Source organism: Xiphophorus hellerii, chromosome 2 (genome assembly GCF_003331165.1).
Source record: "Xiphophorus hellerii strain 12219 chromosome 2, Xiphophorus_hellerii-4.1, whole genome shotgun sequence".
Lineage (NCBI taxonomy): Eukaryota > Metazoa > Chordata > Actinopteri > Cyprinodontiformes > Poeciliidae > Xiphophorus > Xiphophorus hellerii.
In genome coordinates, this window is record NC_045673.1 from 24,785,789 (window position 1) to 24,804,149 (window position 18,361).

At 40.1% G+C, this 18,361-nt stretch overlaps 1 protein-coding gene across 3 annotated transcripts in view; it reads left to right on the plus strand.

Moving 5' to 3' along the window:
• The window catches only part of LOC116736960 (transcription factor SOX-6-like), a 154,320-nt gene that overhangs the window by 85,499 nt on the left and 50,460 nt on the right, over positions 1-18,361 (plus strand). For all 3 annotated transcript variants that reach the window (XM_032589872.1, XM_032589883.1, XM_032589863.1), the window contains 2 exons: positions 3,868-4,040; positions 7,136-7,204. In XM_032589872.1, the coding sequence (XP_032445763.1) occupies positions 3,868-4,040; positions 7,136-7,204 (242 nt within the window). The remainder of the gene's footprint in view (positions 1-3,867; positions 4,041-7,135; positions 7,205-18,361) is intronic.

Below are 18,361 nucleotides of genomic sequence, written 5' to 3' on the forward strand. Positions count from 1 at the left end.
GTCTGTATTCAACATCAACTAAACTCATATACTTATTCTTTTTTTTGTGTGTATTTCTTAAGTTATTTCATGTGGTTATGTATCTGGTTTTGTCTGCTCCTTGCACCTTTTTAATTGTCCACTGGGAATGAATACAATTGAATTGAATTGCAGCTTTTGTGGAAGCTAATAAACGGTAGGAGGGGCTTTCTTTATTGGTTCCTTACAACAGGCTGTCTGTGCTGGTCACTTTCAAAAAGCACAACACTGTAGATTTATAATGTGTTTACAAGTACACTAACTGAGTAAGAAGATTGGGTGTTGTTTAGTCATTGTAACTATGTTTTGCACTAATGGATACGTATCTTAAGGAAAGACAAAAATAATTGTCCTTTGTCAAATCTTCAAGTTTAAGTTAAAAAAATAAACATGAACAAGTCATTACATAATCCTTTTACCCTCATCATATTATCGTTTACATACCTTGTCATTTCAATGGCCCGGTGAGGCTGCTTTGGTATATAACATTCCCGCCTCCTCTGTCTACAGCATTTAAGCCAAAGTGTCTATAATTGTCTCAAACTTGTTGAAAAATTTGGTAGTATTAGCGTAGCTGCAAATTACTTCGTACCTTCACCAAATCCCATGCTGTGCTATGTCCAAGTTGTGCTAAAAGGAGTTAGCCTGTCAGCGAAGCTATTCAAAGCTAAAATAGCATCTCGGTGCTACACATGTAGCAGCAGCAGCACAGACGCTAACGTCAGCGTCCATAATCCACATTTGTAAAGGATGGTGAACCATCAGGGCTTCCTGAAACAGAAAAATATCAGATAAATATTGTTGTATTTGAGTTCGTATGCTTTATTTATTCAATGATTTAGAAGCAAAAATGGTTTTTGAATTGAAAATCTTTATTTCGTCGATACATGGTATTTGATTAAAATGCGATCAGTTTCGACTAATTAAACACAGACCCCAGCAATTGACTTCTTAAAAAAATATAACCATCAAAGATGCCGCCTAAAAATATACCTGGCGATGTTCCTTCATTATGACCAATAATGTGGACTTATTGTGAGGATATTTTTAATTATACATAGACAGATTTGCGTATGGGAGGTTTAAAATGAGTCGGGGTTCGTTTTAAACCGAAACTAAACGTAACAGTAAAAAAACCCACAGAGGACACAGGAGTTCTGGCTAAGACGCGGAACATCCACATCGCCCAAACTGAGCGAGAAAACAGCTAATGGCTTTTCTGTTTTGGCCCGTGACCTCAGCAGGCGTCGGGAATAATCCTGACGGATGGGAAACGGAAATATCTCCGAAGGTCGCCGGTGCCAGAAAGCGTCGAAGGAACGCACAGCAGCACGTCTGGAATGCTCAGCCCGTAATCCGCAAAGATGAATCATGGCGCCGTAATCGCAGTTGTTGAGATTACACAATAGGGTTGCACTTTTTGCAGAAAAAACAAAACAAAACACGTGGGGAAACACAAAAGAAGTCTATTTTTTTTGGTGTGTGTGTGTGATTATATGGTTATAAAGCATCCATCGGTGAAAATCCAGCCAGAGGAGCGGTGAGAACAGTAGAAGGGTTAGATGGGTGATGAAGAGTTAGAAAGGGAGGAGCAGGAGAAAGAGAGGAAGGTGTTAATGACAGAAGACAGAGATGCAAGAAAGGAGCAGGAAAAAAGCAGAAGGCTTGAAATCTACTGTATGAATGACATAAAAACTATGAACTAAGTGAACTAAGACTAAAGTCTAACAGAAACTAGAGAATGAAATGAGGCACAAATGTGGAAAAGGTGGAAGTGAGAAAACTCAAGGAGAGTGGGGTAAATCACAACAGCAAACAAAGGGAAGAAAGACGAGGCTTTAGGGAGAATCTGAACTTGGAGGTAACTGCAACGTGCAGGACTTTAAGGAAGAATCAAAAAGAAAATGAAAACTTAAAAAGAGACGAGAAAAGACGAATGTTGTCTTTGAGTCAGGGCTGCTGAGGGGTAATTTCTCTGCTTGCCTGTGTGTGTGAATGAGAGTGTGTGTGTCTGTGTTGGAGGACAGTCTGGGGTACAATAGTGGCCTGACAAGACCACAATGGAGACTTTGTTAGTATGCAGGTAGTGTTGGGGGCCACCCTACAGTCTCCCTACATGGCCCCAAGGCAAGACCTTACACACACACACACCCACGCGCACGCCTCCACACACAAGGACAAGAACTTCTGAACATGATAAACTTCAGTCCGTGTGCAAGATTTACGTACCAACACCCACTCACCCACACCCACACACACACACACACACGCAGTCAATCAAAATGAATGAAGCTGCATCTGAGCTCTAGAACTTGTTGCTGCAGACAAAGTTAGAAAAATGTACTTTAATGACACGACCACACAAATATCGAGGCTGCTTTTCTTACTATGCAGGCTACAGATGCATCACCTGTCGTCCTCTTTTGTTTATTTTGAAAATAATAAATGTAAAAATGATTAAATTTTTTCCTTATGTGATGAACTAAGGCATGCACAGGATGATTAATGGACCTCCAGTTCAACTTCCTTTTGTTTCATTCCATTAGGTAGACATGATGCTGCTTCCACTTCGCCTTCTTACGTTAAACCCACAGCTTCCTCATGTGTAATGCCTGACCATAGCAGTCAATGAAGTCAACAATAAGTGTCAAACATGCAGGACGCCATTTAACGTTATCGCAGCGGTTGGAAAGCACATGTTATTGTATGAGTACAGATATTTTCTTCCTCTTCTTCGTTGGTTTACATTTTCTTGGTAATTTCCACGGACCTGTTGGGTTTAGAGCTGGACTTGCTGTGACTGAGTTTAGGGCTGCAGCGAATTGTCGACTCCTCTGCTGCTGACGGATGAGGATGTTTGTGGTTGTACAGTGGTTTGATTGTTTGCTGAGAAATGATTGAGCCTGGAGATATGGTTTGGTTCAACTTTCCAGCTTCTTTCAACCGAGCTAAAGAGCTGTTGTCCCTTCTCAAAGAGAGTGGTTGTCAGTTAATCCTTACAAATAAAGTAAGTGGGCTTTTCCAGTTTTTTTATTTACACTTTTTCCCCCTTCCACTCCCCCACTCTCCCTGGCATCCCACCAGCAGGTTTTGATTTGCATCACCAAGCTTTTACACCACAAAATAGACCCACTTACTGTTGGCCAGAATTGGTATTAATAAGTCAGGTAAAGCATTATGAAAGACACAAGGGCATAGAGAGAAGAATTCCTTCGTGCTCTATTGAAATGTTCTGTTCCTTTGTTAATTAGAAGGCAAACGTTAGCAACACCGTCTCGTCTTTTGTCTTTGCTACCGTGTGAAATATTATGACTGCGGAGTAAACGCTGGAATGTTTCTGGTGTCGGCCCACAAACCTCTCAAGAATGCCTAAATCATAAACCCGACAAAAGTCTTTAACATCAACCCACTTTCAAAAGGTGAACTCAATCTAATTTTATTGTTCTTGTGAGCAGACACTGGTTGATAGCGTGCAGGGACAAGACGGAAGATAATAAGTAGTGAGATGTAACAACAAGTCAGAAGATTTATGGGAATTGAGGTATGAGCATTTTTCAAGGGGCCAAACAAGTTGTTTTGATTTTTTTTCCCTGGTATCTGTGAAAGGAGTGCTTCCATTGTGACACTTTGGAGAAAAAGAAGCACCCTAAAGAACTTCTGACTCTGGAGAATTTCTTAATAATGTTACCATCTGGCTGTCAACTTTTCCTTTTTGATTAGTCGGAATAAATTTCCACGCGTTTTTCATTCTCCGGTAATTTCGATGTGATCTTAGTGACCGTCGTTACTATTGCGTTTCGTTTAATGGCCTCAGAGGAAAAATGAACTGATTTACGAATATGTCTCCAGGTACGCCCGAGTCGCTCGAGGAAAAGGAGCGCCAGCTGTCCACCATGATCGGTCAGCTGATTAGTCTGCGGGAGCAGCTGCTGGCCGCCCACGACGAGCAAAAGAAGATGGCCGCCTCGCAGCTAGAGAAGCAGAGACAGCAGATGGAGTTGGCCAGGCAGCAGCAGGAGCAGGTAGGAACGGTCTGGACAGGTGCTGGTGGGCAACACCACTGAACGGTCCAACTAGCTCCACTCAGAAGATGTCAAATACACCTGTTCATGTCAAAGTACCTTGTATTTTAAATAGAATAGACCAGTTTGAAAGTATGGATACTTTCAAACGAGAAGTGTTTGTAGATGTACCAAGGTAGATAATAAAAATCAGTTTTGCTTTAGACCAGCAGAGCCAAACAAATCCAAATCCAGCCCACATGTGTATGTGAACGCCATTTGGATTTCGTTAGGTCTGATGGATCCCAAGGTTCAAAATTGGTTTCAAGGAACCCACGTGGGTTCTACTCAAGAGACCAACTGCGAGCCCCGATTATCGGGACGGTTCTAAAGATAATCTTAAGATATTCCTGTGTAGTGTTTTAAGAGTGACCTGGTCCGCTCAGAAGGATGTTAAATTAAGGTGCGGATGTTCATTGGACTTTAACAAGCACAGCGCACTGCACAATGAAACACACGCACCTCTGCCCTGCTCCGCTCCTATCAGTCGCACATCCCAGATGATTTGCTCTTGACTCACCTTGTGGTTAAAACAAGTGACAAAAGGGAGCCGAAAGATGTTTAAAGCAAAAAACACCTCTCACTCAAACAATGGTCTACTAACAAAAGTTGTAAAAGCTTAATTAAAATAATATGTCAGGTTTACTTAGGGCTAAGGCCTATAATTGATGCTTTTAGGCCCAATCTAAGCTGTAATGTGCAGTAGACGTAAGTCTAAGTCGAATCTGAATGAATTGTTTTTGCAAGTCGAGTCTAAGTCAGTAGTTCAAATCACCATCAAGGAATACATTCATTTAGAAATGAATGTGACTATTGACAAAGGAAACCAAGCAGGCAGTATTAATGAATGCATAAATAAATCAACACAACTTCCAACACACGTATCGAAAGACCGACTGGTATGGACTAGTTGCATTATTGGAGGCAAAAACTCTTCTAGATTTAGGAAATCTTCTGCTTTCCTAAAATGACTTTTCCTCTGGTGAGGATTTCCCAAAGAGGAAACCTGTTTTCTTCTTCCGACATTTTATCCTCATTATATTTGATCTCTGCTTTGTTTTCTGGTACTGCTATGTGTAATTAGCAAAATTAGTCTTACTTAAGTTTAATGCGCTCCTATTAAAAAGTTGTTTGTGTGGTCAGGCTTAAGGAATTGCTGGGTTTCTTCACATTATTAAGTAAGTCTATAAAACTCCCAATCACGCCTTGGTAATCTTCACGTCGTCCGCCAATACCCTTAAGTGTACTTTCTTGTTTTTTTGTGTACGTACACATTCTTTATGGATTTTTTCTTTTTTGCTGACTTTAAAACTTTTAGCTGCAGTGTGTTAATCCAGATGTGAGTCTTCAGGTCAATGACTAAACATTTGAAAGAGCAAACACAAGCAGAGAGGTGTTTTAGGTGCGCTGCTCCTCTTTGTTTTTGGCTGTTCGTCGACATGTCACCGTGGGCTGGCATACGACAGGCTCTGTTTGGACACGTCCACACCTCCCATCAAAACACATACCACCTTTCAGAGCATTACAAAGGAGCAGGCGAAATGGGGAGAGTGAAAAGAAAGACAGATTCCAATATCAGCCAGTCATTTGGCTGTTGAGACTTGATAGGATAATGCCCTACAGACAAACCCCAGAAAAATCTGCTTTTAATGAAATATGACATGTGTGCAAATGGGGCGCCGCCTCCCATTCAGAAGCCTGTAATTATGTTTCGGAATAAATATACTAAACGATTCCTCAAGAAAAAGAAAAAGGAGAGAGAAGCAGCTGTTTTCCTTTTTTTTTTTCCTTTTTTGCTCAAAATGGTTGGAGGTAGTCGAACGACAAGTTCCCTCCTTTAGGGAGTCTTGAGTTTTTACAACTGGCAGGTCCCTGCCAGCCATCACTGGACAACACTCGAGCCTTTAACTAGAGGGAAAGCGTTTGACAATCTCACGTTAATGAAGATGACGGCTGCTTGTGTTTAAGTGTATGTAAGAGGGGTCCAAATGTTTTCAAGGTGTTGTAAACATGTCAGTCTCAAAGCTTCGTTGTAACTTGAGATGTCTTCATGAGCCACACTTTCACCAGATAGATGTTGCACGTATCGTCTACCTCACATGGTCAAGTAGCTTAAACATAGCAATCTGACATCCACCAGATACGGACTTCGTGACCGACGTGCTTTTTTCCTGTCTCTTTTTTTTTTTTCTTTTCAGGTGAGCCACAGCTTTATATAACTTTTATTATCTTTGCATCTTTTACAGTTAGCCGTTAGCTCTCAAGACAATATGAGATTCTTCTTCTTTTTTTTTTCTTTTGATTTCACAAATACACGAAGTATAATCAGTCTGTGATAAGTATAGAATAATTCAATCCAAGTTTAATCAGTACGACAACTTTGGATTTATGAAGTAGAAATCATCAAATTCTAAACATTTACCTAAAATGTAGTAAAACAGCCCTTAGGGTTAGCAACTGGCTAACTGCTAGCCAGTTAGCAACAGATAATTATTTTCATCTGCCATTTTCTACCGACGACCCAAATGTTCCCAAAAAGACCATATTCCATACTTCATCATTGAAAATTTGTTCTAGTATCAAAGAAGCAGATGCTAACTTCAGCAGGCTAATGGTTAGCCAGTTGTTAGCCAGTAGTGGAATTCTGACATTGTTTACAAAGTGTTTTTTAAAATCTTTTTATTGCTGCCTTTATTTCTTCCTACCACAGAGGAACCAAATGATTTATTGGGTCGACTTTTCGATGCTAATGTAGTCGTTTGCTAGCCCAGCTAACTGATAGCTTCAAAATACACATACAACAGGTTGTCGAGCTGAAATTGCTCATTTTCATATTTTTGCTCATAATATTTAGTTAAACTTACTTCAACAGACAATTTAAAATGCTGATATCGGCCGGATAGTGCAGACATAGATATCACATGAGAAACATTGAGATATTTTAGTTTTTTTCTTTGTTTTTTATTTTACCGGATCATATAAAATTCTGAAATAAGCTCTTTCAATGACAAGTTGTCAGAAATAACATAATTTTTGTTGTTATTGTGTGTGTGCAGATTGCCAGACAACAGCAGCAGCTTTTGCAGCAGCAGCACAAGATCAACATTCTCCAGCAGCAGATTCAGGTTAGTCGGCAGACGCATTTGTTCCTTTTTAAAAAATGTTTCTGCCCACATCTTTCACTCTTATTTTGTTATTGATGTTATTTTTGTCCTTCCCTTGTTGCAAGCCATGTCCAAACAGATATTTTGCAAAACTGAGATTTTATATTCAATTTGAACGTCACCAAAAAATAAATATTTTTAAAAAGCTCCATCTGTGATAGCAGAGGTTACTCAAAACAGTGGCAGAATTAGATTAGATTAGGATTTATGACTGGAGTGAAGCTATTTTTAGTTGGCTTATTCTGTATCTGTCTTGCTTTACCTTGACTCTGTTTTAATTAAAATTTAAATGGAAGCAGAAGAAAGTGATGATAGAAAGGAGATGCATGACAAAAAGGCCACTCTTTTTAGAGAATCGTTAACCTAGCACTGCGTCAGCCATGCTCAGGAGCTTCTTCTTCTGAAAATTTGATGTAGTTAATGTTAATGATAGGAATCTGTCGAGCAAAGTAGATTATTTTTTCAAAACCAGAGGGGAAGACAATTGATTAGTGTACGTCAAGTTAAGACCAGCAGTTTTTTCCTGTATATATATTGTGGGCCAGACTTTTTTCTTATAATTCCCCAATTCAGAAAAATAAAGTGGTACCTGTGCACTGACCAATGCAGCAGTGGGAGGGAACTATGAAGAAATCACAGGAGTTCTGCATGAAGTTGGTGTGTCACAAGTATTGGCCAGTAAATGCTTTATTCTTTCCACCTTCAGTCAAAGAATAAATTACTCTGCTTCTTTGCGGAGCATGTAGAGCTTTATATCAAGTTATAACGTTATTCAGTTGTCAAAAACATACTTGGAGTATTGCATTGATTCTTTCATGCATGTTTCAGAAATCCTTTAATCTCCCATGGCAACCATTCAAAATGCCTGGGTGGACTTGAGCTCCTGCCTCACAGAGGAGCTCTTCCCCTGCGACTCCTCCCCTCAGCTCCTTCAGACTAGCCAGCAGCAATTAGCAAACGCCTGGTGGAACTGAGTACATGCTGAGCTCAATATATATAAAACATTACTAAAGCCACGTTGTGATGACTTCCTGGAGGTGGAGTTTCAGAAAAAGTGGGAGCTTTTAAAGGGAGAGACCCAGTTTCAAGGCATTAAATTATGAAGTCAAATTTCATTGAAGTCATATTTGATATACACAACATACAACTGAAGGTAACGTAACTTACTTGATTGTTCTGTGAAATAGCTGGAAAACGTAATGCTGCTGGCCCTTTAAGAAACTCATGTCCACCTTGGTTATCTAGCCTTCATACAAAAAAAACTAAAAACAATGTCTGTCTGTAGATCCCTTGCTGGTAGAGATGCACACACATTTTGGCCCAGTGGTGATACAGTAATTGCCCTGCTTACGGCTCCATCGTTACTTTTTGCATCGATTGCTCCAAGATCAATATTCCAGAATTCCCAAACCTCCTGCCTGCGTTTTGTTTTCCCCTCCCCTCACTCGACTATTCTACAGCATGTGTTTCTCCTTACATATTAGCATGTAAAACACTCCCTTTTTTTTATATAACTTTTTTTTTCTCACCATATTTTCTGATCAAATCGCAGCTTTTCTCGTAACTTTTATCAGTCGTGCTCCTCGCATCGCCTTCTCTCGTGGTTCGAAGTCGTATCTTTTTCGTTTCAGCCACCTGACGCTCTTCCGTTCCAAACCGCTGCACGCACATCCAGACTTCGCACCAAAAATGACCCCCGACTGTGAGCCAAGTGCTGTCAAATTTGCACACTGTGGCTAATAGCCACTTGGGAATTTAGCTCCACGTTTGATCAGCTTATTTATTTTTTACTCTCTTTCTTTTTTTAGCGCTCGGACTAAATTAAATCACCTCTGGAGCCAAACCCGAGCACGCTGAGCGCTGCGATGTGCCATGTTTTACCCCCCGTCACGTCTCCCTGCCGCTCTGGAGGAGTGATAGAGTTAATGAGGGGTTGTTTTCCCCCCATCCCCACACTCTTAAGTTTTTTCCTTTTTTTTTTACTGCGAGACCCCACCGTTGGATCTTAATAAAGCTGCGATCGGACTTCATTAGGATTCTTAGCCCCTCGGGGGGAGAGGGAGCGAGACCATAAACCCCCCCGTCTGCCGCTCGGATCCTCTTCCACGCTGTGAGGCAGCGGATACTGTGTCATGTTTGGTTTTGAGGATGAAGGGACGTGCGGAAAATAGCTCTCCGGAGCGCCTCGTTATTGCGTGGGGCCTTCAGGAGCATCAGCTGTGTAGCTGTCGCTTTGCGCTCATTTTATTATTTTTTTTTCAACTCGCTTCCACAACTCTCTCTCTCTCTCCGTAGAACATTCCAGAACGCCGGGAGAAATCATTTGTTTTCATTTTAAAAGCCACTTAGCAATAAATCCCTCCACCCGTCCTAACCCCCCACGGCGGGGTTACAGCAACTTTTTGTCGTTTATTTAAAGAACAATAGCCCCGTCTTGGCACAGCGAGCCCGACTTAGCGAGAAGCATATGGCGGGTCTACTGTACGGAGGTGTAGAGTTATTATGGCTAAGCTCCAGGGTTTAGTCGCTGGGGTACGGGCTGTTTACGCTGTGTCGGATGTGTGTTGGGCCTTAAACACACAGGCAGCACGGCGGCGGTCTGTTTCCACTTATCAGTTCCAGACCTGAGCTTCACTCAGGCCAATGCTCAGAGGAGCTGACCGAATGCTACTGTTTCAGCGGAGAGAGAGAGTCGGCCTCGGCCCCGCCGCCCCTTCACATCTCAATTCAGAACAAAGCTAAATCTTGTCCAGATGCTGCGAATAATAGATCAACGCAAAGTAGAACATTTTGGAGCGCTCGCGCAAAGTCTCCTGCGTAATGAAACTAACCCAGCAACAGCGCTTACAGGGAGTTTTTTTTATTTTTATTTAGTTTTTGTCATTGTGAACTTTGACATGTTGCAGATCAAGAGAAGTTTGGAAAAAGCTGGAACGCTTTTTTGTTTGTTTGTTTTGTTTTTTTATGGCATATTTTCCTGTTTTCTTGCTTCCGTTCCCTGGATGGTGTGAATGTGTTTGTCAGCTAATGTGGTGGTTTGTGGAGCAGGGGAGGTTGTGAGGTGGGGCGGGGAGCGGAGTTCAAAGTGTCCTAGGTTTCCTGTCATGTGGTTTTAAATGGTTCAGAAAGCCAGCAGGAGACAAGCGGGGGTTAAAGAAATGCTTCCGAAGGCCTCATTCTGCTAGATATACTTACAAAACGTGAACACACAGAGGAGCGAACAAATGCAAGACTCGGAAAAATCACTTACCTCCTTATAGAGTCTGCTGGTTTTTTTTAAGGACATCTAAATGTTTCAGATCATCAAATAACATCTAATATAAGAAAAAATAACATTAGTAAACGTATAAATCAGGGCTGAAACGATTAATTGTGATTAATCAATTTATGAAATAATCGTCAACTAATTTAGCAATCGATTAATCATTTAGTCGATAGACTAAAACAAATGATACTTGCTGGAAAAAAAAAACATATTCAAAGCAGTAATTTTTCCAAAACTGAACAATATAACATAGATATATATAAAAAGGTTTTTATATATATATATATATATATATATATATATATATTCCCCTGGGCCACATTCACTAAAAGAATGTTACGTCATTGCATTTTAAGCAATAAAATGTCAATTTTGTTTTTTAGTAGAGAAATGTATTTAGTTGTTTATTTCCAGCTTTTATTATATTTCTAATATTGTATAGAAAAGGCTTAGACAGATTAATAGAAAATCTGCAGAATGTGTCCGTTTTTTTGTTAACCGATTGATTGATTGATTAATCATGAGAATAATCGATAGATTAATCGATTACTGAAGTAATGGTTAGTTGCAGTTCACAAATGATTTCATCTGATAATGGTAAAAAGCAATCCAAAACCAACATTATTATTTTAAAAGCAGTTGCAAAACTGCTTTTAAAATAATAATGACCTGCTTGGGTAAAATATAAATTAACTTTAGTTGGCCTAATTTTTTTGGTTTAGTCTAATCAACCACATCCAGGCTGGAAGTAAAAAATAATCACACAGGACTCGTCCAACAACACGAAGTTGGCTAAACATACAACATATCGGAGCCCAATCCAAAGAGACCTAAGAAAGATGACTAATCGCGTCATTTGCTATGTTTATATCAAATTGTGATGCAAATTTTGAGCAAACTTTTAAAATGTCATAAAAAAAGGAAAAAATAAAGAAAATATTTCCATCTTCTGGTTTGGAGCGAATCAGCCATGCTACGAAAAGCCTAATTTTGCCAGATGTTGACCCTTTGCACGACTGTAACGATCGAGAAGTAGAATTAGCAAACTAGCCTGAACCAGACATCTACAAAAAGCGGAGAGAGGTTTTTAGGACTGTGCTGCTTTGGGTCGAGTTGGCGTTGGCGATGTTACCCGCTGTCCGGAGACGCAGAGAAAAAACAGCTCAAAAAAAATCTGAGCTCAGAATTTATTCTGTAAATGCTTCCCACCCCGTTAGCGCATTAGCTCTTTTTCAGAAAGCCAAAAACCACCTTTATCAGACGTTAAATCTTTTTCGTAAAATTGAGATTGTTACTTCAAATTGTACAGTTTACATCAACCTTTTCTAACGGAATACTTAAAAATGCACATAAAAAAAAATCATTGATGGAAACCTGGTTATTGACACCTATCAGTCTGGAAAGAGTTACAAAGGAGATCACAACAGAACATCCAAAGCCCTACAGACACCAGGTGTTTCACTTAAGGTCATTAGCTGCGTTTCCATTGACCTTAAAATTGCACAATTTGGAATGACGAAAATCAATTTGCTTAATGGAAACATGGCAGTTAGAAACAAGATAAGCTCCAGTATTTTTAGGTGGTTTTTCGGCTGTACCAAAAGCAGCGTGTTTCAGTGGAAACACTTTTTCCTCGTCACACGAGTCATGTGATCAACTGGCCAAAAGTTTGAAGAAGACGACAGGAAGTGGCATGAGGATGATGGTGCGTGATATTGAGTTATCACGTGAACAAACGTATTCACGTGATTTTGATCGTGCTTCTTATTTCATTTAAACACCGCAATTCCAAAATTGTGTTTTTTTTTTTGTTTGTTTTGGGGGGTTTTTTTACGTTAGAGGAATATCAAAGTTTTGCTCCAATTTGTAATGGAAACGCAGCTAGCATTGACGACTCCACATGAAGAAAGAGATTGAGCGAAACGGCGTTCCAAGGCGTAAAGGGCCGATGACCAAAAACACAAAGGCTCACCTCAGATATCGATGATCACTCAAGACTTTTGTCTAAATATCCTGCTGCCTGATGATTCTTGTCAATCAAGAAAATATCAGTCAGAACAGTGACCCATGGCGGTGGTAGTTTGCCGGTGACCTTGACGTTTTGTCCTTATCGATGAAACTACGAATTCTTCTCTGCAGCCAAAAACCCTGCAGACTGTTCAGCCGTCAGTTTCTAACCCTTAGATCAGGTGCGCCTTCGCATTTACTCACGTTATCTTTTGTCTGGAGTTAAAATTAGCTTGATGAGCTGAAAAATGCAAGTAAGCCAGAACAGCCAAACCAGAGGAAATCACGTGCGTATTTGTTTTCAGCGCTACGCCAAGAAGAGACAATTGGCGTTAACGCGTAATCACGCACATGTGGACAGTTCATGCCTTGCTCTGGCACAAACAACGTACACACACGCGCTCGTAGCGGTGGCGGGGCCCTTTGTGTGTGCCGTATGAGCCGAGTGGCCCAGCCCAGCCTGGTGGCTGACAGGCATGTGTCTTTGTTAAGTCAGTTCCTATAATGGCTCTCATATGTGGCCCATTTCCTTCAGGCCCACAAAGACGCAGGCCCTAACCGCACCGCCCGGGCCCTAGCTAACGGGCTAATTAATGACTGCAAAGCCGCACTCCTCCTCCTCCTCTCTGTTCTTCATTTATAACTCCTCTGTCTCCTCCTTCACCCGCCCTCCTTCGTCTTTTCCGACTTTGGGTTTCTCGTCTCCTGTTTTTATTTTTCGTCTCGTGTCCTGTTTTTTTTTTTTATTCATTTATTTTTAATAATATTCCAACCCCTTCTGTTTGGCTGTTGACGTAGCGATTGATCAAAATGAGCGATATTCTGTGTGCCAAACTCTAAACAGCAGTCTACGAGGACTAAATGATTGGCTATTTTATTAGTCCTGATAGCGCATCGCCCTCTGTAATTCAGCCGTTTTTACTGTCTGAATCAGAGCCAATAGCTCTTCTGCCGTCAGGGCAGCAGACAAGCACAAGCACAGCAATCCACTCGCTCACAAACACGCACAAGAACTCTTGAGGAGCTAAGAGGCTGTTAGATGAAGAGGCAGCTTCTAAGTCAGCACACGCTTCCAGCCTGAACGACTGTAAGGCTCGCATTGGCAACCGAGTTCAGCCGCTGTAATCATGGAATAAAACTTTTATATGCAGATGTTTATTAAACTTAGAACAAGATAATAAAAAAAAAAGATCTTACAACAGTGTAAAATACATAGAACAAGATTTCCTTTTTTGTTAGGACTAATATGTGACAGTTGTATGACGGCATATTAGGGGCATTGTAGGTAGAGAAAGGAGCAAATTTCTGCCAAAAAACCCACATTTTCTAGAAAAAAACAGGAACATTTCTCAGATTTAAAAGTAAAAAACATTCTGGAAAAAAAGTCAGGAAGTTTTAATCTCAGAATTTAATTTGAACAAATATGATCATTTCTGAGTTTAGAAAGTCAAAGATTTGCTTGAAAAAAAAATCTGGATTTTTGAGATTAATCTCTGAAATTTTCTAGAAGAGAACATGGACATTTCTGAGTTTCAAAAGTCAGAAAACGGTTGACTGCTGAAACTCGAAAAGTTTCCAAAAGTTAAAATTTTTGACTTTTAAAACTCTGAAAATTCAAAGTTTTTTCTAGAAAATTTCTGAGATTAATTTCAAAATTTAAGATTTTGGGGGTTTTTTACCAAATTTTCAACTTTTCAAACTCAGAAATCTTCATGTTTTTCTAGAAAATTTCTGAGATTAATCTCAAAATTTCTGAGTTTTTTGGCAAAAATGTTCTTTTCAGTCAACATGGCCCTAATACTCCGTCGTACATTTGCTCGGGGGAATTTCCCACTGACCTTTTGTATAGCCGTGCCCATCTTGGGGACACTTTGTGTCCCTTTGTCAACAAATAATTTAAAGTCATTTTCTGTTAATTTACTCATTAGCTAGCGTAGGAAAGTTTGGTTATGTAACTTCAGTGAATACCAGGAAGTTCACCCAAAGGTATCTGAGATTATCAGATGTCAGATTGTCTTTTAATTCCTAAAGGTTTGCCTCTTTAATAAGTGGAAATAAGGTGTTTGTACTAAAAAATGTAGTAAATAACATCCAAATATAATAAATATTATGTTAGATTTAAGCATATTTTTGACTACTATGTCCTTAATTCACTTAGCCTGAATCAATCCATGATGCAATTGAAACCAATGTAGAGCTTTAGCTTTTGTATTTATTCAGCTCTTTTCAGCAGTAGATTTTCACTTGTTTTCCTTTTCTTCCATGTCACCAAATAACTTTGACAAAACCTATAATTTTACCTTGCAGAACAAGGTAAAATTACCTTAGTGTTGTAGCATGTTAGTTTGGATCTGCGAAAACAAGTCAAAACACCAAAGAAGCTCCAAGTCATTTGCAGACAGACAGTGCAGCAGCACTCAGTCTTATCAGCAGAACAGAACGACGGTTTTTGTCTCAGGGAATGAACTAAAGCTCTGGCTAAAACTGAAAACCTTAGCTTGCTTTGTCTGTAAGCTGCTGTAGAATTATTTTTCTTCTTCTTTGTGATATGTAATGTTTATTTACAGTTATTTTCATATAAATTTGCATACTTGAGCAAAATTACTGAGGAAAAAACATTAAATTTATCACTAGCTTTCTAGTGCTATAGAATGTCTTTTTGATGTTCTCTTTACAGAAGCAACACGGACGTTTTAAGAAATAGTTGGAACTGTTTGTCTTCAAAACAAATCCAAACGATTGTTTTAAAGAGATGTGGCATCTTTTTACAAGATGTCACATCAGCACAAGTTTGTAGAAAACCCAGTACGTTCTTAGTTAGCCTTCCAAATGATAGCTAGCTTGAACAAATGTTACAAATTTAAAACAACTAACACTGAAAATCCTCCAGGCTCATCTGTAGACATATATCCATGGTTTCTGCTTTCGCGAGACTGCCGTCATGTTCATTACTGTTTTCTTAGCCAAACACCGTCCGTGTTGCTAAGCTAAATTTAGCAATTGGTTGATGCTGTAGATTGATCTGTACCAGTCTACTGGAGCTGCTGCCACTTGACTCTGTTAAAAGTTCATCAAGACTGGAGTAAGCTGCTGTTTGTGGCCGTTGAAGGTTACAGTCTGCGTTTACAGGTCTTGAAGTGTTTTGGGAAATATCCTGGTGGACGGTGGAGGGACCGGTATAGCCGTTAGCCAAAACAAGCCTAACTTTAGCTTAGTAAAATGGATATTGGGCTAGGAAAAGAGCTCAAACTTAACAATGGTCTCTTATGAAGGAGCAGATGGTGAATGCCTGCTAAATATAAAGTTAGAGACATTTTCAGTTTGAACTGGCTAAAAAGGTTCAGGATATCAGAGTATTGTGCAGGAAATTAAAAATGTGTACTGATAACATAAAACAATGGTGTTTTTTTAAGAATCCACAAATCTGAAGTGTCTGAAATACTTCGAAGCAGTGGACTTAATCTTCCTTGTTAATGTAAGAGCCTTCTTTTGCTCAGCTGACTGGCAGTGTGCAGCAACAGGAGAAGGGGAGCTTGACCAAACCAAGCCTACAGTAAACAGGGCAGAGCTCTGTTAGTCCAAAGCTCGCTGGGATCATAAATATGTCCGATAAAAAGCAAAACTTCTGTAGAAAGTAGAACTTTGACAGCTTTTAACTATGGGTGGGCGTCTATTGTGTCATTTGCCACAATAAACTACTTACCATGATAGAAATTTTGATTTAGCATCACAATAAATTCCCATTAATAAAGTTTAAAACACCCCAAGACTGCCTTTATTGTCAGGATTGATAGTTTTGCTAGTTTTTCCCCCAGATTTTGTTCAATAAATGCATGACAAAATGCCAATACATTTGAAAATACAGTTACCGTCTGCATCTTACTGAAACAAATCACACTTCTTTATGTGACTGGTGTCCTGAAGAAACACACTACAAATGGGAACGCTATCAAGAGCAGTATGTGTTTGTAGGGACATGAATGCAGTTACCTAAAAAAAAAAACATGTAGCAAACAGTTGTTATCGTTGCTCTTATCGTTATCACAAACGTACCACAAAATATCCTGATCAAACCTGTGAGTTTACGTCGCCCGCGCGCATACGTTTGACCTGTAAAAGAAACCGTTCCGTTATCTGCCTCCTGCCCCCACAGGGTCGCCTGTCAGTCACGTTTTTTTTTTTGTTTGCATTGGCGATGATTTCCTTGCAGGTTTACGTAGCCTGGCCTCAGTCTGAGCGATGGACCGGGTCAGGTGTCACAGTCGGTACCTGCCAGACAACACCGTATTTTTCTTCCTCGATCACGTCGACATAAAGACGCGGCGCGTACACACTCGTCGCCCTCTGCAGCCGCCCGCCCCGCGCGGCCCCGGTGCCTTCCAACAACAGCCCCATTAATTCTGAGTGTGTACACATGCTCCACGCTGCCTAGGTGTGTATGTCGGTGTGCGTCTGGTGGGCAGTTAGAGGAAGGGGACTCTGTGTTTTCTTAGGGGCTAAGCAGAGGGGGGCCCACCGCCGCCCCCACCCTCCCCCCCAACCATTCATCCAGTAGCACCCCCCCTCCCTGCCCCTCCCCTCAGTAAAAGGAGATCTTTGTGTGTTTGCGTTGGAGAAGCTGCCCCAGTCAGTCCCAGTGTTCCCAGAGGAGCACAATGAATGGGAGCATTTTGTCCTACTCCAAAAGAACCCACACAACACACACACGCACGCACGCCTACACACACACACACACCCACCCGCACCCACGCACACACACACACACACAACACACACACTCCTTTCCTCCTCTTCTTCTTTTTTGGGGGGTGTTTTTAGCCATTTGGACTCGTTTTTCCTTCTCGCCTCGGCATGTCACAAGACATCAGACTTCTTATCTTTATGGGAGCGTTTGTACATATGTGTGTGTAGAAATGCCCCAACAGTGCATCAGCCACCAGTGTGCATGCTTGGTGCCTCAATCGATATCGATCTTCTTTAGGGTGATGTGAACGACTCGGTCCGAAGAGCCAGTCAGCCGATAAACACGTGAAATCACGTTAAAAATCTGTAACTGTAGCTTATTAAGACGAGCGGCAGCAAACATGTAATAGACAGACTTTTGGTAAAATTTTTCTTTTTGCTAAGCATGCGCTTAGAACGAATAATGTTTGGATGTAATAAGCATGACAGGGTCTGCTTTCTACAAGCCTGATGATGTGGAGTAAAATCCATGATCAAAACTGGTCTCCTGTAGCGCTGAAACGATTAATTGAATTAATTGTGAATAATCATGAATAATCCAATTAATCAATTAACCTGATAAATCGCGGTTAATTGGATTATTTGTGATTAATCCAATTAACTGTGATTAATCAGGTTAATTGTGACAAATCAATTATTTAAATAATTAACAACTAATTTACTAATCGATTAATCATTAACTGGAGTATGCAAACTCAAAAAAAAGGCAGTTTGCTGAAAAGAACAACATCTTCAGAGCAGTAATTCATCCAGACTGTACAAAATATATATGCATTTTGTATTTAACATTAAATCTCCTCTGTCTGTCAGTGTGTTTTATGTTTGCATTTTTTTTATATTCCCCGGTTCAAATTCACTAAAGGAATGCCGTGTTGTTGCATAAAATGTTTATTTTCTTATTTTAAAAAGGAATCAAATTGATTGTTTCCATCTTTTAATGTCTTTCTTGTATATTGTACAAAAAAGGCGTAAAGATCTTAAAGGAAAATTTGCAAAATGTGACAATTTCTGCACTGACTGATAAATTAATCGTCAGAATGATTGATTGATGAGTTGATTACTAAAATAATCAATTGTTGCTGCCTTAGTCTCTTAAATGCATT